Source organism: Protopterus annectens, chromosome 1.part2, assembly GCF_019279795.1.
Source record: "Protopterus annectens isolate FY-2018-M chromosome 1.part2, PAN1.0, whole genome shotgun sequence".
In the NCBI taxonomy this organism is placed as follows: Eukaryota; Metazoa; Chordata; order Ceratodontiformes; family Protopteridae; genus Protopterus; species Protopterus annectens.
Genome location: NC_056727.1, coordinates 896,896,385 through 896,918,175, shown reverse-complemented (window position 1 = coordinate 896,918,175; position 21,791 = coordinate 896,896,385). Strand labels below are relative to the sequence as shown.

Below are 21,791 nucleotides of genomic sequence, written 5' to 3'. Positions count from 1 at the left end.
AGAGGGACCCCCTGGAAATGATAAATTCTCTCTCACTGCCATCTGTAACTTTGATGAATGATTTTCAGAATCAATTTGTCTGAAATAATCTGTTGCCAAAGAGAAAGAAAAAAATGGAGATTTAGACTTTCTGAAAGAAAAAAGAAGTCAGGATGGGAGAAGATCACAAGGTCTTTTGAATAGTCATTCAAATTTGTTGGACTGTCTTTGGATTTGGGAGGTTTGAGACTTATTTTGGGAACCATCTTGCCATTTCTTCTTAAATGTCTGTTTACCTATATTCTTTTCAGAATGTTTATTCTGCTTTTTGCCAAAACTGGATGAGATGGAGAACCAGTGGAAAATTTGAAAAACGAGGGCTGAAAAATCTTAGAGGTTCCTTGGATCAACTTACCCCTTTCATCACCATTTCTGATCACCTCTGCTTCAGAGAGGGAAAACACTAAATCTCTACCTAAGGGAGAATTTAAAATCTAATTTTTAATATAATCTGAGATGTTCTGAGATTGCAGCCATGCAAACCTTCTTGAAACGGTATCAGTGGCCAAAACCCTGGAAGAAGTATCAACAGAGTCATACACACACTCTGTAAGCAATGAGTAGGGACCTGTGCAACAGAAGAAACTGTTATTTAAAGCAGATTTTTCCTCACATTCCTCATTCTTTTACAATTTTGTCAGAATAAACACTAAGATATGAGCCTAACAATTCAAAATTCTGAAAATAAAGTTTATAGATATATACACTTTTCCCCATACCAATCATTAATTTAAAAATTCTGAAAATAAATGTTGTAGACATATATACTTTTTTCTGACCCGATATTGACATCCATGTTAGAAAGAGTAAGATTGGAATTAACTAAGTGCTTAGCAGCAGTGGGATCTACTAAAGCCGCAACTGCTGGGTCAGGTTGGGGAATTGTATATAAAAAATTAAAAGACTGAGGAACTTCATACATCCTATCTGCCTTTTTAGAGGCAGCAGACTGACTATCAGGAAGACTGCTGGCAGTAACACACACATACTCTAAAGTAGACAGAACAGGAGGAATGGGTGTAGGTTATGGAAATTCTGCAACAACTCATGACATTTCCTGAGGAAGTGAGAAATCTCAGTGCTCTCCTGATGAAAACACAGACACATTCTAGCAATAGGCTCAGAGGAAGAGAAACTCCCATTGGAAGAATCAGAAATGGAGCTCTTCTTTGAGTCTGAATCAGAAATCTGAGGAAAAATTTTCCTTTTCAGATTCAGAATCGTGACTCTCTTCAGGAAAACAGGAATCCCTCTTTCTTTTACCAGAAACTACTTTACAAATAGGATCAGTAGCCTGAATTAAACCCTGAGCCAGACCCAGCAAACTACTCCTAACCAAAGAAAACCGAGGAGTAGATACATGCTTGGTTTTATGTTACTTTTTGACAAGAAAAATGAGGTCACTTGTGTTAGTAACGTCAGCAGCAGCTTACTCAGGAATGGGCACAGCATTCTGACACAATAGGTAAATCTTCCCTGCGTCATCTTCCAGGACTGACAAGAGAGGATCTCCTTTGCCCACTGAGGGAACCCAACAGCTGCTGACAATGTGGCTAACCCCCAGTCCATAGTGGCTGTAGGTGCTACACCAGAGGGATCTGGGGTAAAATATGAATGGTCTGAGGTAAAACAAATGGCCACAGCAGAGTCACCCACCTGCAGTTGAGGCAAATTGTTATCCTGCTGTGGTGGCAAAGGTTGTTTGCTTAATTTTTTTTCTTTTTGTGGCTGGAAGAAGAACCAGCCTTGGGACCAGTATTCTCTTCCATGGTCAAGACAAAAATAGATCCTCTTTCTTGGGAAAAATAAGCAGAAACTGCTGGTAAACAGTACCAGTCCAAAAAAGTTGCAAGTTACTTTTTTTTACAAAGAAGCACATTGAAAAATACTTTAAAACACTCTGCCAACCCCACAAAACTAAATTAAACACTATTTTTTTCCAGTTTCTTCAGTTACTTTACTGTTTATATGAGACACTAGACATGTGAGATCATCAGTGTTCCATTTTGTTTTCATTTTTCTTATCAAGGGCTCCTCATTGCCACCTACACTATGAGCAACAGAGTCAAATATGTGTCCTTCAGTTCAGTTTCTAAATATAAAGCAGGTCTTCTCAGTTCTGGTGTCTTCTTTGTTGATATTAGTTCAGGTTCAGTATGGAAATGATGTCCTATCTCCTGACAGATATTTTTTATGCTGCTTTTTTCTAAAGAAGCTTCAGAATTATTTTACCAGTTTGAAGGTCCATTGTCCTTTTATCCTTCATTGTAGTCTATAGTCTCTTTCTAGCCTTTCTCCATTTTAATTTCTATGTTTGGAATGAACCTTTGGGTTTAGTTTCCATCCTAGGATATCTCACCATTACCAACATCTGATATCTAGTCTTGCTCTTAGACACTACATATGCCAGCACTGCCCTGTTAGTCCTGTTCATTCCATTCTTGATGTCTGTATTTTATAGTCCCCATGATTGCTTACTTAGCATTGTTCCTATGTTTCTATATTCCGCGGTTCATGTATTCAGCTTCTTTGTAGAGCTATGACTTATTAAGGGTTACTGTAATAGAGTGTGACTATGAGAGGTTTTTAAATCCTGTCAAATAACTGCTTCTTCACTCAATCTCTGTCTAGAATGGCCTCCTGTCTGGGTTTATCTTGCTTAAAAGGAAAGAAAGTAGAAATCACCTGCTGAATACAGACGGTTTCTCTGATTTTTTTTCAATCATGGCACTGTATATCTGATTTTTCCATTCCAGCTTTTTTTCTCTATTGTGCCAGTCAGGGAAAACTGGTAACTTCAAAGTAAGAACATGTGGTAACTACAGGGAACAAATGGATGGGCAGATTAAATTGAACAGTGTAGGGCTTTTAGGGTTGGGACAGCTTTGGGCATGCTTTTCAATTTAAAAAAATAAACTGGTCATATATTACTACAGATGCTGAGATTTACTTCGGATAAATGGGGTGGGTAAATATGTTACCCACTGATCGCAAGTATCTACATAATTAAGACAAGCTAGAACAAAGAAACTCTAAGTTAGTGGACTTATAAATTACTTAAATGTACATAAATGTTTAAAAAGCACAGAGGGCTGATGATGCTTTAAGTAAGACAAGAGAGAATATTACCAAGACTGTTAGACAGGATAGTGAATAAGATGTTTTCCTTATTTGTCTCCCATATTTTGAGCTAAAAGGTGATCTCTTATATACAGTAAGTAAACATATGGTTGAAATTCTACACCAACTGCTGCTAGTATTAACATCTTATTGTATACTAGTAATGAAACTATCCCATAGTCAGGAATTATTAGGTCACCTAGGGATAAACCAGACTAAGGCAAGAGTAATATTCAGATTTTACTGGACAGTCATAATGAAAAACATTACCCATCCTGGATATCAGTCCCTTGATCCCAATGTCTATCACAGAGCTTCCATTTGAATAGAGTCATAGAATCATAGAATGTGCAAGACAACTAAGCCATGTGGCTATTTACACCTTGCCAAATACCCACTCTTAGACCTTACCTCCATCTTCAAGGAACAGTACTGCAGTCACACATGGGATGAATTTATGAATGCCTATCCAATTCACTAATTCCTTCTTAAAGGAAGGGAAAGCGTCACATTGCTTTATCTGGAGAGGAAGTTTGTTCTAAAGAAGGGGTAGTTTCTGAGTGATGAATCTGTCTGCCTGTTCACCATGATTTGTGTATTATCTTTAACAGGTTCAGATCTCTTGTTGCAGTGTTTGCAGGACTGTTTAATTTGTGGATAAATAAGAAGTCATAGACTGCTGGGTCCTTAATGGTCCAGAAGGCAAGACACAACTCTCCCCTATGGTGTCTGTAGGACACCATATACAGAGACAAATACCCTAGCCTCTCCTGATAGCTCGCATTCTTTAGTCCCATGATCTTTTTTGTCAGAAACCATTGGGGTCTCTTTAACTGCTTCATATGTTTACAATAAACTTCCCAAAGTGAACATTGTATTCCATGATGGACCTATTCAGTGAAGAATGAAGGGGGTTCAGGACTTTAGACCTAGAGGAAATACCTTTTGTGATCACCAGTGCCAGACAGAAGGACTTCCTGACCACTCTTGCAATATGATGTTAAAAAGAAAGGGAGTTATCTGCCAATGCTCTGAGGTCTCTTACATCTTCATTTTAGAGTAGAGTGTTTTCTATGCTGTAAGACAGGTGTAGAGTTTGTTTGCCAAATGCAACAATATTGCATTTTGCTAGCATTTAGTTTTAGCCCATTATCAGTGCACCAGTATTAACATGTGTAAGTTCACTTTGTACCTTTTATATATCAGAAGGGAGATTGAAGTATAACACCTAGTTTACAGTCACTGACAAACTTGATTAAACAGAGTTAGATTTATAGGTTAATAGGTGATTACTGGACCAATTATATCAGGGAGCCTTTTAAACATAATCACACTTTCCAAAGATGAGAATCAAACCTGTACCTCGTGCCTGCGAGGTAAAGACCTCAGCCATTATGTAGACCCTAGTCATCCATGCCAATCCCCAGTCTTGAATTTTAATTTAAGATCATAGAAGTATATGCATTACTATGGACATTTTGAAGCCACTACTGAAATCTAACAAGTGGTATCAGTGCATGCTAGTAATGATGGACTGTACTACAAAATGTCCAGAAATACTAGTAATGATGGACTGTACTACAAAATGTCCAGAAACAGCCTCAATCCACAAAGACAATCCTCAGGCTATTGCCAACTAACTGGTTTGTTATTCTCGAGTGAGTGTACTTAAAGAGGTGATTACTGACCAAGGCATTCTCTTTATGCTAAGGGTATTGCATTTGTTATGTTAATGCTGCAAAGGCAAACAGTTAACAATGTCAGACTACCTTTGCAGACTGATGTATCAGTTCAACAAAACAGTGAAGTCCGTGCTAAGGAACGTTTCTAACACAGATGGTAAATACTTGGACCAGTTATTACCTCACTTGATGTTTGCTAGCAGAGATGTGCCACAAATTTCAAATCTGTTTACCTTTTCTGAAAATTTCTAGAGTAGGCATCCCAGAAAACTGCTTGACTTTTATAAGGCAACCAGTGGTTGAAAAAAACACAACAGGAGATAGTATTTAAAGGTGTGATATAACATTATGTCAATTTACAGGAGAAACTAAAACTGATGAGTAAAGGAACACATACAGACACCCCAGGAGATGAAAAAGATAAGTTACTGATAAAAATATCAGACTTAAGAGAATTTTAACCAAGGAAATCAGGTATAAGTGTTAATACTTCCCATGGAAAACAACTTTCTGGTTAATTGATAAGGGCATTTTGAGGTGATCAAAGGATTAAATGCAATAAACTATAAAGACAGATAACCAGGAGAAAACAGTACAAATGTATCATATTTGTGTACTGAAGACATGGAGTGAAGAATGTTTTGTGATTAGCTTTCAAGCTGAAGTTCATACAGGAGACCAGCCAATTGCTACATGAAGTAAAAGTTAGTGGAATCCTTATCAAAAGTACAAAAGCAGGATGTAAGAAAATGTAACTTAAGAAAATAAGGAAGTGTTCTTGAATAAGCCTTGGAGAGCTAAAGTTGTTGTATCTTACAGCGAACTCCGGTCCGCTAATGATTGGCAGTAGATTTTTATGTACTGAGTTGCCAGCCCTGATGTACAACCTTCAATGAAGGTACGCCCCATTCACGCATGTCTCTACACAGAAGACGCTTTAGCTGAGAATCGAACTAAAGTGACAAAACAAAATATAGAGACTACATCTGTGATGAAAGCTAGACCAAGGTATTACAGAGAACCAGTATCACTCAAACAACTACTAGACAAAATTCAAAAATCTTCAGACTAGGAGTGATAGAAGAACCACAGAGTAAACAGAACAGCCAAGTAATCCACTTGGGATTAACTACAATACACATTTTCCACTTCATCCACTGAAGCTGACTATCGTAACTAAATAAAACTCCAGTAAGCAAGAACCTGACACCCTACAGCTTTTCTGTTGTAATAGGTGAATTGCAATTTAGTTTTTGTTAGGTGTTAAGGCTTAAAAGGTGTATGCACAACATCAGTGAAGGGTTCCAGCCAACTGAACTAGATTGGACCAATACCTTGAATCAGCCTTACACACACACACACACACACACACACACACACACACACACACACACACACACACACACACACACACACACACAACACACACACAGTCCCAAGCCTTTACTGTTTACATTAGTCAATTTTGCTTTTACTTTCAGCATAGTCTCTAGACTAATCACAACTCTCTGTAATTTACACCGCAGGCACATAAACAGGGTTGTTTGGCAGTTTTAAAGTATTCCAGAGCTACTTCAATTAAGCTTTTGTTAGATGCTGATATTTTAAGCTCAGTATTCACCTTTAAACTGATAATTATTTCAGGTCTTCTCCCTGTGAGGCTGAACCCGCTCCCTGCCCCCATCCCCACCCTCCCCCCATAACATCAACCTTATACCTAGCCTGACCCCTCCCATACTTCTCTTCCACCTATCCCATAACCCCCCTAATTATTCCCCTATCATACTTCCTCATTATTGTACTCTACCTCCCCACCCATTTCTAAACAAGCCCATATAGTACTCCATCTTCTAAACTACTTCTATCCTGCTCATATTCTTTATCACATTGCACTCAACCACCATCATGTCCATCACAACTATTACTTTGATCTTGCTTCTCTCACTTACACTCTCTCTCCTTACAATAATCACAACTTTCAAGGCACCCAACATACCTCCTGCACCTACCTGTACAACCAGCACACATAACCCACATTTATCAAGTTACTCAGACATCCACCCTAGCTTATTCACAGCTAATACCTCTGTGCTATGCAAAGTGAAACTTCTACCTCTCCAAAGACACTTCCTTTATCTTACCACCAGCAGCAACTACACCATTTTTAGGAAAAAAAATGATAAGTATAACCTACACAGTTTTCCAAAGCACTATGTCCCAGTGTGATGATGTACAACCCAACCCAGGCCCAGCCCCCCTCAGCTCCAGCAAACCTAGCAAATCTCTTATGCTATCAACCATAAATCTCCAAAGACTTAGAAACAAGATACCTGAACTCCATGCCTGGATTTCTAAGTACAACCCAGATATTATAGCAGCTACTGAAACCTGGTTGAAATCATATAAAAAAGACACTGAATTTCTCCCCCCCCCCCCAAGCTACTCATGTCTGAGAGTCAATCGACCCAACAAGAGAAGAGGAGGAGTAGCAATACTTTTCCCTAGCAATTACACATTAATCCCCTACTCAAAACCAACACCCAACTTCTCCCCAGCCGAAATACTAATCTCTATATTAAAACATAATAACCATAAAACATTTGCATAATTGCTCTTTATATTCCCCCAGGAAACAGCATACCAATATTAGAAAACATACTTGCCTGGACTTCCCAAAATATAGATAATGAAACCATCATTCCAGGTGATGTAAATATCGTCTGACTAGATATAGGCCACAACAACCCCTCAAAAAACATAAATCTTTACAACTTCTCCCAACTAATTGCAGACATCACTAGTCTTCACAAAAATTACAACTGGGGCTCCACAATAGACTGAATATTAGTATCCCACCCTTTCAATGTCATCAGTGCAGGCATACTACCTAATAACATTAGTGACCACCACCCAGCATATATCATATGCAAAGCTACTCCAGCCACAGGCCAATACCAATACAAATCTACCAGAAATTTTACTAAGTTCCAGTCATCCATATTTAATGAAACCTTAGCTAAAGTAAACTGGAAACCTCTCAAATCCTTACCACTTAATGAGGCTGTTGAATTCTTTAACTCAACATTTCTAGACATCCTAAATAGGCAAGCACCCACCCGCCAAAAACAAATAAAACATAACCATGCACACTGGCTCTCAAAATCCACCAAAGAAGTAATGTCCACAAGGAATAAAATCTGGAAATCATGGCAGAAAAACAAAGACCCCTCAACTCTACTACATTACAAGCAACTCCGTAACCAGGCAAAACGTCTAATAACCACTGATAAAAAAGACCACTACTTCCACCTACAAAGCCAACATAAAAATAATCCCCCAAAATTCTGGTCTTCCATCAGCCAGCTATTACACCCAGGCTCTCAAAGCAATCCATCCCCTGACCCACAAAAAACTCCCACTGAACTTGCTATCCTCTTCAATTCCTACTTCATTGACACCAAAGCTAACCTAACCACCACCTTTCCTACAGTTAACAGCACCACCACCAAGACAGCTGATGACCAGATCATACCAGAAAACAAGTCTACCCTTAACCCTAACCTAAAATTCTCCCCCATACTCACCAGCACAATAAAAAAAGTTTTACTTAAGCTAAAACCCTGTACTCTGGCCCCTGACAATCTACCCCCACACTTCCTGCAGCTAGCAGCAAACTCTATAGCTTATCCCAATCAGTATACTCATTAACATATCAATTAAATAATCCCTTGTCCCAGACATCTGGAAAAAAGCATTCATTCTCCCCTTACACTAAGGTGGCCCCAACACAGATGCCACAAACTTTTGACCCATAGCAATTCTCTCACCCCTCTCTAAAATACTGGAAAAAATGCATCCATGCCCAACTCCTCAACCACCTGCATGAAAATCAAATTTTATCACCCACTCAGCATGGTTTCAGACAAAGACGCAGCACCACTACCGCCCTCCTATCCTTCCTTGATACAGTTAACCGGGCACGGGATTCTGGTAAAATAATTGCTTCACTTTTCTTTGACCTCTCCAAAGCTTTTGATACCATTTCCCACACTATCCTACTCTCTAAACTATCCACCCTCCACATTTTTGCCCCTACCCTACAATGATACAACAGCTATCTCTCCAATACGCAGCAATCCTCCAAATGGCAACAGTCTTACTCTCCCTTCCTCAGTGCATCCACAGGGGTACCCCAAGGCTCTATACTTGGTCCTCTCTTATTTAGCATCTTTATTAACGACTTTCACACCACTCTCCCACAATGCTCAGTAATCCAGTATGCTGATGACTCTACAATAATATGCATTGCAAATTCCAGCTTTGAACTCCAGCAAATTACCCAGAATGCCCTTACATCTACTGAATCTTGGATGTTTAAAATCATCTTGCCCTAAATCCAAAAAAAAACTAAACTAGTAATTTTTACTCCTAGGAAAACCACTCCATTTGATAAAAAACTCTTCACTATACAAGCCCAAGACAATACCACTATAGAAGTTGTCCCACACACTAAATTACTAGGCATTATTATAGATGAAAACCTTAACTTTGACCTACACATAAACAATAACATCAAAAAAAAACACACCAAAAGCTTGGTATGCTCTACAGGCACCAACACTTTCTTAGCCTCTCTACCAGACAAACCCTTGTAACTACCTTTTTATTACCCCCTCTCCTTTATGGTGCTCCTCTCCTCACTAATATCCAAAATTCTACAAAATCCAAACGTGCTATGTGTTACAACAGAATAGCAAAATTTGCCACCAAGGCCACATTCTCATCCCACCATTTTAAGTCACTGAAACAATTAGGGTGGCTGGAACTCCCCCACCATCTCTCATTCACCCAACTAACTACTGTGCACAAAATAATCTACAGACCCACAGACTGTCCTGGTCTCTCAACTCTACTTGCCAAATACCATTCCAGCAGGCATCTAAGATCTGAAAATCATCTACTTCTAAAAGTAGATAAGCCCACCTTACCTGCTGGTCAACTCCTCTATGCCTTCACCGTCAACAAAGTATGGAACTCACTTCCACCTTCTATAAGAAACACAGGCAGCACCACCACCTTCAAAAAAATGCTGAAAAATCATCTCAACTCTTCCTGGCTATGTCCCTGCTCTATAACCTAACCTCTTCACTCTCATATGATTACTAAACTCCTATGTCTTTTGCTACTAGTGACTGATGATATTTTCTCCATATTTATTTTTATCTTCACTTGTTGATTCTGGTACAATAATACTGATCTCTGTTTATACCAATCTGATTGAATTCATTGAATTCTGACTTAATGTATATTTTCTGTATATATTGCTGTAATCAAACAAACTAGATTCCTGCTTTTATGTATATATTCTGTATATGTTACTATATTTACTATCTGTAAAACTGTTTCTGCTTCTGTACTAATTAATGTTTATATTTTTTCTGTATCTCGTTGGAGCTTTTCTCCCTGGGCTTCCACTGAAAATGGGCTCTTTTAGGCCCAGTGGACCTATCCCGGTAAAAAAATACAATAAATAAATAAAATAAATATTAGTATTTACATCTGATGGTGATGTCCCGTTTGATTCTCGGATGGAGCGCCTTCTGTGTGAAGTCTGCATGTCCTCCCCGTGGTCGAGTGACATTAAAAACATGCAGGTAGGTGCGTGCATGAATGGGCGAGCCTTCTTTGAAGGTTGGGCATCTGGCTGGCAACTCAGCACCGTAAAAATCCACTTCCAATCATTAGCGGATGGGAGTTCCACTGTGGCTGCCCCTAACCGGGAAAAGCCGAAAGACATCTGTTGGTGATGTCAGATTTTATAATGTTTTGAGGAAAATGAATAGCATTTCAAAGTTTGATAACTGTTCTCTGCCCAGAAATGATGAGTAGACAGAAAAGCTAGGAAAGGTCAGATGCTTGACAACATTAGCTTTTATGAAAGGATACTGCGAGATGACACTTGCACCCTTTGCCAAAAAAAAAAAAAAAAAAAAAAAAAACAGCCACTGTAACCGCTTACAATCTGTTTCAGTATGCAGTACTAGCATTTAGACTAAATGTAGCTTTAGCTACCTTTCAAAGACTGATGGAGAAAATACACGGTCACTCATACATAGGAAAATGAGTCTCACCTACCAGAAGTGCTAGCCATATTAGAAGTCACAAGACAGGTAGACATGTCTGTGGAAGCTGGACAAAGTATATAAGGTATGGTCAAAGCAAAGTATTTGCAATACTTATGTGAACAGGGTTGAACAAAACAAAACTAGAAGAAAAAAAATGGCCATTAAAAACTGGCCTGATCCCTCCAGTAACAGAGAGGTGAAAGCATTACTTGCTAGTACTGCCTGTCCTTTGACAGATCTCACAACAAAGAACACTCCGGTTAAGCTGCAGTGGTCTCTTGCCACAGATAGAGCATTTAATTAAATAAAAAAGATCATATGCTTTGAACCAGTATTAGTGAATTCTGATTTTGCCTAAGAAAAGATTGGGAAGAAGCAGTGGAAAAACAATTCACAAGGGAACAATGGGAGGACATATATACGGCTCCCAAGTATGCAACAAAGTCCTGAAGGTTTAGGATTTTTGCTTAGAAGTGTTTGCATGGTATTTTTATACCCAAAGCAGATGTCAAAGAACTTCTCCTCAGGTAGATATCAAATGTTAAAAGGTGTGATGAGGAAGAAAGAGGTAACTAGAAACAGTATTTTTGGGTATGTAATGAGTTGGTAGATTTAAAAAATTCTCTGCAGAGTATGCTATCAGAAATATTGGAGGTACAAATGGCTGTATTTTTTGTTTTATAATGGTTTGTTTTCTTTTCTGTTAATCTATGCAAGCCTTTGTCTTAAGTGACAATTTAATAAAGGTGTTCAAAAAGAAAATGATGATTTACCTTGTATACCACTATGTCAAAGGTTTAGGAGCAATGCCATGCCAACATTAGCAGAAGGTTAAGCAATGTAGAAAAGACATAGCCGTTGAAAGAGAGTGTCTAGCAATACAATGGGCCTTCTTTTCCTTAAAGTAGTGTTGATTGGGTAGGTATTTCAACTTAGTAACTGACTATACCTCTATACAATGTCTGAATAGACAGATTGCAATACCAGGTTGTACCAATGGACACTACTCCAGCAAACCCTCCAGACTGAAGTGACTCACAGACCTGTCCTAGCAAATCAGAATGCTTATGAGAGTCCAAAACCCATAGTTTTGTGTGTGTATGATTAAGGGGTACTTATGTATTATCGCAACCAGATTTTTAGGGTTACGAAATTCACATACTGCAGGTCAAACAAGGCCATTTAAAAGACTCAGACATGATAATCAAAGTGTTTTATATTGTCACATAACAGGAGCACACTAAGGTGTACACACAGCGACTTTCTATCGGCAGTTACACAATGTAATCATATGCAATAGCGATGTAGCACTACTGCCATTAGCCATCATCGCAACCAACTTTCAAAGCTCTAAGCATTCTTCCCGTTATTTTTTTCCCTTTAACCTTTACTCTGTACCCAAAGCAAGCCTGACCACAATTCAGATGGAAGGAACCTAACTGAACATGCCAATATTAATAGGGAACAGGGAAGAATGCAGGCAGTGGCAAAGTAACAGCCACACACACTTTCCTTGGGGTGCTGTATTTCCAGGAGATGAAGTCTGAAAAAGATCGCACAATGTTATTTACTGACAGCAGTACTTGATGACTCGGCACTGTTACTTTCCGTGAAGTCCTTCATCCCTTCTGCTCTGCGTTTCTTTACTAATCAATTACACTTGTTACATTTGACCCACACAATTTAGGGACACTTTCCTACACTTGCTCTGAGACCCTTTTTGCAACCTGCAGAAATCGGCGTGTACGATATCAGCCATGACAATTACAGCGTGCATATGTAATGCACGCAAATCAAGAAGAGGCTTTTTTATTCTGCTGGTCTTCCTGAAAGTAATCCACACTTTTTACTGAGTATTAAGGACTTTCAATAACACTTTACAGTGTTGCATGGCCTCCTTTGACTTGAAGAATGCTATTTTCACAACTGTGAAAATCTGGTTGCGATAATACGTAAGTACCAATTAAGGTAGTTGTAACATGATGAGCTTATAAGTGGGGTAGAGTGCCTTTAACCAAAGGGGGAATTAACTATTGTGTAGGAACATTCTGTCCAAAAGTTAGACAGACACATTCATATATTAGTCCCTAATGATGCTTTAATTGCTTACGTGGACTGAAGTAGACTACATTCAACTGTTTTGGTTATGCCCCACTAGAATGAGGCTCTGACTTAGGAGCATGAAGATGAACATTGGTCAAGAACTTACCCTACTGGACAGCACTGAAGTTTGGGTAGTGGGCCTAATAGATCCATTAGTCTCTTGAGACATGCCAGAATGAATAAAGCTTAGAATGGCAATATTGGTCTTTGCTGTTATTATTTTCTGAACCTGGAAGTTGGGAACAAAGGACATTGAAGTGCTTCTACTTGTTTATGAACAAAGACATGCATATGGAACTTTTCTCCCCAGGCCTCCACTGAAAATAGGTTCTGTCCTAGTAGTACTTTCCCGGTCAACAAATGTTAAATAAATAAATAAACATAAACTTTAGTATTGTTTTAAAGACAGTGCAACTGCAGTAAAGTTCAAAACAATTTGAATGTTTTTCTTTTCTGTTATGCAAGCGATTTGTGATGTTATTTGTTTTTCACCTGTTCAAATGGTTGTTCCAGATCTGTTCTTATGTATTATTCGGGTTATTCTGTGATTTGTTAACAAAGTTTGTATGCTAATAAAAAATGATGTCTTAATTGTCAATTACTACTTTATAAAAGGAGGTTCCCTGTTCATAGGACTTAGATCTTTATTGAGAAGCTCACAAAGAACTAAGCGGGAGCATACCAGGATACCCTGGAGGTGTGGCTTGTCACAGCCCAACCAAGACATGTATAGGGATGTAACTGGTAGATTTACTTACAACTCTGAGCTGGACTTGAGGCCCAGGAGAGGCCTTCAGGCTTAGACTTGTTGCTAAGTGCAGCCCCTTGCCGACAGTTAGTGCAGAGGGCTAAAGCTTTGCAGTAGTAATAAGCTGCTTCCTTTGTCCAGGATACAGGGTTTGATTCCTTCCATCTTCACTTGCTTACTGTGCAACTCTGAGCAAATCACTGAACCAGCCTGTGCTACCCTTGAAAGGAATCAGTTGTGCAAAAAGGCTACATTTTCTGTTCATCATAGGTGCTGGAGGAGCCTTGAAGGTGCTGTTTTTTTTTTCATTTTAAAAGCCAAGCAAGCAGTTTATTTTTTTGTTTTTACCTTTCATAACAGATGTATGAAATAAAGAATGTGATTTTTTTGTAACTACTGCCTTCAATGCTTTCTTGAAGCTACTACACACACACACACACACACACACATATATATATATATATATATATATATATATATATATATATATATATATATATATATATATGTATGTATGTATGTATAGATAGATATGGTCACAAATGATTTGGTCGAACCTCTGCATTTGTCAAAATGGGAATGGTTGACTCATTTGGTCAATTCCTGTTTTGACACTGTTCTGGCAGTGGCTCTTTGTGGGTTTGGCAGGGGGCAGGGTTAAAGTTTCTCCTTTTCTCTGCTGTTGAGTGATCTTGGGGTAAGTATATTTAAGTTATAGGGGTGGTGCAGACACCATCACCCATCGTAGGGAATGCATTCTTATTGCAAAAACTCTTGTTTTCAAGTAAGTTCACTGAGGGAATGTTAGTCAACATAATAAGATTACAATATTCTGTTGCATACTTATGTATGTGTGCGTGTGTGCATGTGTGTGTGTGTGTGTGTGTGTGTGTGTGTGTGTGTGTGTGTGTGTGTGTGTGCACACGTGTGTGTGTGTGTTCAGATACACACATGCACGCAAATACACACACATGTACACACACATATGTGTATATATCTCATGCATGCGCACACACATGGACTGATTTAGTGACTGAGCCATTGATTTATTGTTGATTAGAAAAGTATCACTAGACACAACCTATGATATAGATACAGAAAAAAAAACAGCAGTAATAAAATTATGTGCTCAAATAATATTTATGCATTTGTATGCTACTTTTACTTTTCGGGCTAGTGGCATGTGGGTCAGTGAGTAAATTTCAGCCATGTTTATAGTGGCATGTTGATGAGTGAGTATATGATAATCATCCTTACAGTGGTATGTTGGTCTGTGAGTAAATGACAGCCATGTTTATCATGGAATGTTGGTCAGTGAGTGAATGACAGCCATGGTTATAGTGGCATGTTGGTCAGTGAGTATATGACAACCATTTTTATAGTGGTATGTTGGTCTGAGTAAATGACAGCCATGTTTCTTGTAGAATGTTGGTCTGTGAGTGAATGACAGCCATGCTTATAGTGACATTTTGGTCAGTGAAAAAATGACAACCATATTTATTGTGGCTTGCTGAAAAGGATGGTAGTAATAGTTTACTATGAAGTGATTTGTTTTACTTTTTATAATGTAGCTGTGATGAGACTTCAGACATGATGTGTGTTGACTTTCACTTCCTTTGTTGATCAAGTTTTTGAATGTTTTATGCCAGAATTATCATTTGAACTGGCCACTGTGAAATGTGCTAAGTCATTTTATATTCACAAGATGAATGTACACCTTTAAAGTATTTTTTAAAATGCAGTCTTTATGTTGTAACAGATTACTATCCTTCTTATCTTACACAGGAGGCAATAGAAAATGAATCCTTTTTCTTGCCCATAAGAAAATTAGAGAAAGGAGATATCAAGCAGGGATTTGAAGAAGCTGACCATATTTTAGAAGGTACAAATGAACATTCTTTATACTTTTATCGAATATTGTTATATATTGTTTTTTGTGAAAGGTTATAAAGTAATTATTCTTGATTTATGCATTTTTACAATTCCAAGTACAAAGATTTCTGAGGATTATAAGGCAATAGTTTGAATGATACACATTAACTACCACATATTTTATATTTTACTTGAAAATAAGCAAATTTGCAGCATTTAAACTTTCCTAACTTAATATTTTATTCCAGCATCATATCTCTCAACTGTCCAAATTTTCACAGAAAGTCCAGATTTTTGACTAATTTTTCATCTGCTCCTAATCAAATTTTTGTTTTTTTGGCAAATCACAGAGGACTGAAGTCAGTAAATAATGACACACATTTGAATTTCAGATTTTAGATCCTTCAAAAATGCATACATTTGCAAACATATTATTCTAACAACTTTTTAAGCTTATAAGTGCAAAATTGAAAAATTGTCCTTATTCATGGGTCTTTGTCCACCATTATTTTAAACTTTGTCCAGATTTTTTTGTTCATAGGGAGGGAATGGTATGGCCAGCATTCAGTTTGTAAACTTGTTGTCTGCTGTTCAATGACACTAAATCTTACTATGATAGTTAGAACTTATTTATATAAACGATGTCTGTGAGGTGGGCAGTGACAGTTATCACTACCGTTATAGTTTACTTTGTGGGTGTGTGAATTTTGGGACATATTAGCATTTTATTATGACCAGTACATACTTTCCACATAGCAGACATCGCAGTATGAGTCTGTAACTTAGTTATTTGTTTTGCATGTGGATAGTACTGGTGAGCTTTGAGTCATATATTTTGGTAGAATATTTCACTAGAAAAAAAATTGCATTTTAAAATTGAGGGTAGGATGGATACTGTAGCAACTGATTGTTCTGATTGGAAAGAATTTGTGTTAAAGAGCAGTAAGAAATTTTCTAATGTTCATGCTTTAAATTTAGGAGGCACATACTATTATGCAAATCTGATCAGATTATTTGCATTGACTGCTTTGTGAGTACAGTTATTATGATGTCATCTAAATGTTGGCTGAATTAACCTTAAGAATTTTCTCAAAAAAATAATTAATAAATAAACCAATAAATAAATAAGTTACAAAGACAGTAGTGTTTCTCCATGGCATCCACTGAAAAGTGGCTTTGTTCCTAGTCAGACTTTCCCAGTAAACAAATAATAAATAAATAAAATAAATAAATAATCTGTCTAGCACTATTGGTAATCTGTTTTGTAGATAGTGTTTGTTCAACATTGTTGAATAATTTTGAATTATAATTAATAGAAAATCTGCACAGAAACTGAAAGCAATATATGTTTTTGTCATACCTTGATAGACATATAGTGCAGTACTGAAGTCTTTGTATCACTTTTCCTGCTAATGATTACTTTAATTTGTTATATCCTAAATAGCCATGGTGGTGTCTACCATTCTGATATGATTTTGTTTTTCTGCTTTCAGCCTGAATTTCCCCCACAGTGAAGTTTCTTTCCCTGTAAGACAACACAGTATATATGCAATAAATGAGGTTGCTTGCTTTTGCATTCATCTACAATGACATAGGGATACTGTACAATTTTAAGAAATTTAATTATACTGGAGGATGCAGTTGTTTAAGTCAATATGGCACTTTCTTTAATTTTCTTCGAGTTATGTATTTCACTAGCTCTTAATGTCAGTAAAAAGTGTAGGCAGAATTTCTAGCAGACCTTGGTAATGCCATCAAATTGTGGACGTGGATACTTGCTATTTAGATGATGGCCTCAGTGCTGCTAGACATCAGATATAAGTTTTCCTCTAATTAGTATTCATGAACTGGACATTGCAGATTGGAAAGGACTGAAGCCAAAGCATGGTTTATCTAATTTCATATAAAATGCACATACAACCAGGCTTAAGATGCTTTTGTACTAGACTTTGGACTTTTCTCAAAATTAGTAGGTTACAGTAATGTTGAAACTTATAGTGATGAACGTTCAATTGCTTTAGCCCCCTGCTCTCCCCACCCACTTATTATATATACCAACTCAGAGATTACACTACAGTGGGTAAGTGACAAATTCTCAAACCCCACTATACTGCAAACTTGCATGCAGAGCTGCTGGTAGGCGGAAAAATAAAAAAGGAGTGTTCACACATACCTATTACAGTCTGTAGCCTCTGAGAGATGGAAAACCTACTGCAAATTTGCAACAATCCCCTGAAGGAGAGGAGACCATCATCTGCTCAGTCCTCTTTCTTTATGGTATACCCTTGATGACCAGTATACCATTCAAGAATAGGCCATTTATGGTAAAGGATGATGTCCAGTCCTAATACCAATGGACAAGCAGCCAACATTCCATGTGCAAATAATAGTACAGTTCAAACAGTAAGATTATCCATTTTGAGGATATTATTAATAAGTTCAGATTCCTAAGCCTCAGCCAAAAGCTTTTAGCTGACAAATATGCTCCTTTCAGAGAACACAAATGCTATTACAGTCTTTATCTTTAATAATTTTTCAAAAACATATGGCGGCAAATGAGATGGAGATCTAAAAACAGGAAGCAGTAGTCTGGTGGCACCAGCTTCATATGCTGGGCTATGAGCAAAGCTAATTGTCTCACTCAGGCCAAATATTCATTAGCGTAGCTAGGGTGAAGCAAAGGGGGCAACTGCCTCAGCCCTGAAGTGTTACAACTGATCCTGATCTCTCTTTAGTGCATACCAGCTTTAAAAGCTGCTGGTATTGAATTTGCAGTCAAATCTGTGTGGTCTAAACTGTAGTGACTTCCTGCTAAAGTTGTAGCAAGCAGTTTGATAGAGGTTAAAAGAAAAAATAAGACTTTTTTTCCTGTCAACATCTGAGGGCATTTTGTGTGCTCCCAGTCATTGATCGTGGACATTTTTTAAATTGCCCCTCAATTGAGGGGGAAGAGGACCTTTTTGTTTTATGCTCTTCAAATGAAGAACCTTTTTGTTTTATGCTCTTCAAATGAAGAGCTGAGGAAGAGGGTCACCACTATGGGGATTATCCTCAGGTGCTAAAAAAGCCAGGTATGCCTCTGCAAATATTTATCAAATTCATCAACATTTAGATTCATCCAGCTTAATCTATCATTCCTGAATTAATTTCAATTTTGACTAAACCTTGAATAATAATCATCTAATCTAAAAATTCAGGATTTTATTTTATGAAAGTTAAACTTTCCTAAAACACACTAAATAATCTCTGGTACCTTAACTCTATGTGCAAGGGGACTGAACTTACAGATACAACGATCACTCTTTTTTAGAACAATGTTAATTGAGCTGTCTTAACCAATAAATCATCCTATATATTTCACTTAATATCTACCTTCATTCCCTTTGGATGTTAGGTCTTGTATTTTAGAATATTTTTTCATGCTTTGTATTTCTTCTCCTACCCTTTTCATTTACTTGTACATATTCTAGAAACAATTTAAAATCCAAATTGTATGTACAAACTTCACAAAGTGCTACATAATGAAAAGTGGACTGTTTAAATTACAGCACCTAAGGTCACAAATGTGCTTACATAACCTTTCTTAGCATTGCAGTTTGTTCTCCTATATAACCTATATTACAAAGGTAGTGCATGCCTTATGTAACTGCCTTAACATCACATGTCACATTCTCTTTAATGCTGTGTTCCTAAGTAGTAAACTCATAGGGAAATCTCTGTCTCATACAGGAGCAAGCTCTCCGGCAATGGTAGTTACTTCTCTTTAAAGATGTGGTTAGATTTCTTTAATATTTGAAGTGATTATAAACTACTATCTTGGATATTTTGTACCTTTGAAAAATTACCTTAGGATATTTAGTAAACTATTCAGGTACTGTTTATTCTGACTCTAAAATGTGCCAGTTTTAACATATGATGTTACCTACATTTCCTAATCCAGTACTATAAGTTAATAAGCATCATTGTTGGACTTTATATTGCATATTATTTTCTGCCTTTTTATATTAAAGTGATTAATTATGTTCTGCTCAAGACATTCATCCCATAGTCTGTTGTTCCAGTACTATGAATAATCATGTCTCATTTAATTGACACAAAGTTATTTCAACCCAGACATTTAAAACCTTGTGAGGTTGCTAATGAAAACAGCAGCACCTCCAAGATTGTTGCAAAGTGCAAAAAAAAAAAAAAAAAAAAATATATATATATATATATATATATATATATATGGATTCACTTTATAACCTCAAATTACTGAAATGTCGAATTTCAGTATTTCGAGGCTATAAAGCCGAATGTTAAAAATAGGGAAAGCCCATAATCGCGAATTCGAATATATGTCGAATTTGCAGTTATGACCTTACATTGCGTAATGTCTGGGATTGTGTTTTGATGGTGCGCAGTGCCATGTGTGGATGTAGGTGTTATGTCAGGTAAGTGTTTTCTAAGGGTTGTGAGTGGGAGGTAGAGTGTGTGTGAGTGTGCTGATGTGTTTGATGTGTGTGTGAGGGGTCGGAGAATGTGCGTGTGAGTCGGCTTCTGTTTTGTGTTTGTGTGATCTCGGAGTTAGTATATATAAGTAGGAGGGTGCAGGGGGGCACAGCCCCCGTGCTTATGTGTGTATGAGTTGTGTATGTATGTAGTTTTGTTTGTTTTTGTTGTGATGTGGGTGTTGTGGTGTATGTGTAGTATTGTGTGTGAGTTTTTTTTCAGTGTTTTGACTTTCGAGGTTTTTTTGTGTCTGTGTTTTGTGGATTCGGTTTTATAGCCTCAAGATACTGAAATTCGACATTTCAGTAATTTGAGGTTATAAAGTGAATCCATATATATATATTTATATATATGGATATATATATGGATTTGTATCACTTCACTGAAAGACCATTTCACTGAGACCAAATCATCTAAAGTTAATTTCACTGAAAGTTAATTTCACCTAAAACCCATTTCACTGACAAGTAGCACTCTAAGGCAAGTCAAAGGTATATGTCCTTTTCCCCACTGTAGTGTGATCCTGGTGTTAGTATATAATATATATATATATATATATATATATATATATATATATATATATATATATAGTTAGGGGGGTGTATATAGTTAGGGGAGTGTGGGGGGCACAGCCCACACAAAGGGGGGTGTGATGGCATAGTCTCCCACTTAATATGGTTTTCTGTTGTCTTGTTTTGTATTACATTATTTGGTAAAACCCAGCTAGAGAGGGGGTTGTGCCCCCCTCATCCCCCATAGCTATATATACTAACACCAGAATCGTACTACAGTGGGGAAAAGGATACATACCTTTGACTTTCCTTAGAGTGCTACTTGTCAGTGAAATGAGTTTTAGGTGAAATGAGTTTTAGGTGAAATTAACTTTAGGTGATTTGGTCTCAGTGTGAAATGGGTGTCAGTGAAATGGTCTTTCAGTGAAGTGATACAAATTCATATTTATATATATTTATATACATGTATATATATATATATATATATAAATAAATATATATATATATATATATATATATATATATATATATATATATATATATATCCTGTAGCTGCAGGGGCTTCCCTGCATCCTGAAATGGCCCACCCATCCATGGAATACCAACTCAGTGATCGCACAAACTTAGAGAAAATGGAGAAAATGATGAAAATGCAGCACTCACTTTCTTCTTCTCTGAGTTTAGTCTGAATGAGAGATGCAACTCATCTTTTAGGTCTGACATCAATCAACTATTTGCCAACAAGAAATACTAAAGCTAGAATCTGCTAAACAGCATCAGTCTATCTCTGTCTATCTATCTATCTATCTATCTATCTATCTATCTATCTATCTATCTATCTTAGCTATTCAGGGGCAATCAGATTATTTTTCCATTCAATGAACTATTCTGGTTTATCACAAATTATGTTACTTCATATTAAGTTCTATTTAGATTTAAAAAATTCAGAGTTCATTTTACTTTTAAGTAGTTACTTGAATGGTTATATTCTACAGACAAAAATTGTAGTAGAACTTATTTTCTTTCTTTTTTAAACGCCTTTATTAAATCCTCATGTTTTACTGCAGCATGACTAGCCACCCGGCAGTGTAAACCTTGG

The 21,791-nt window shown here is 37.1% G+C and overlaps 1 protein-coding gene across 1 annotated transcript in view; it reads left to right on the top strand.

Annotated features, from left to right (window-relative positions):
• LOC122791686 (xanthine dehydrogenase/oxidase-like) overlaps window positions 1–21,791 on the top strand; it is a 1,688,659-nt gene that overhangs the window by 983,923 nt on the left and 682,945 nt on the right. The window contains exon 21 of the mRNA XM_044059558.1: window positions 15,603–15,699. Within this exon, the coding sequence (XP_043915493.1) occupies window positions 15,603–15,699 (97 nt within the window). The remainder of the gene's footprint in view (window positions 1–15,602; window positions 15,700–21,791) is intronic.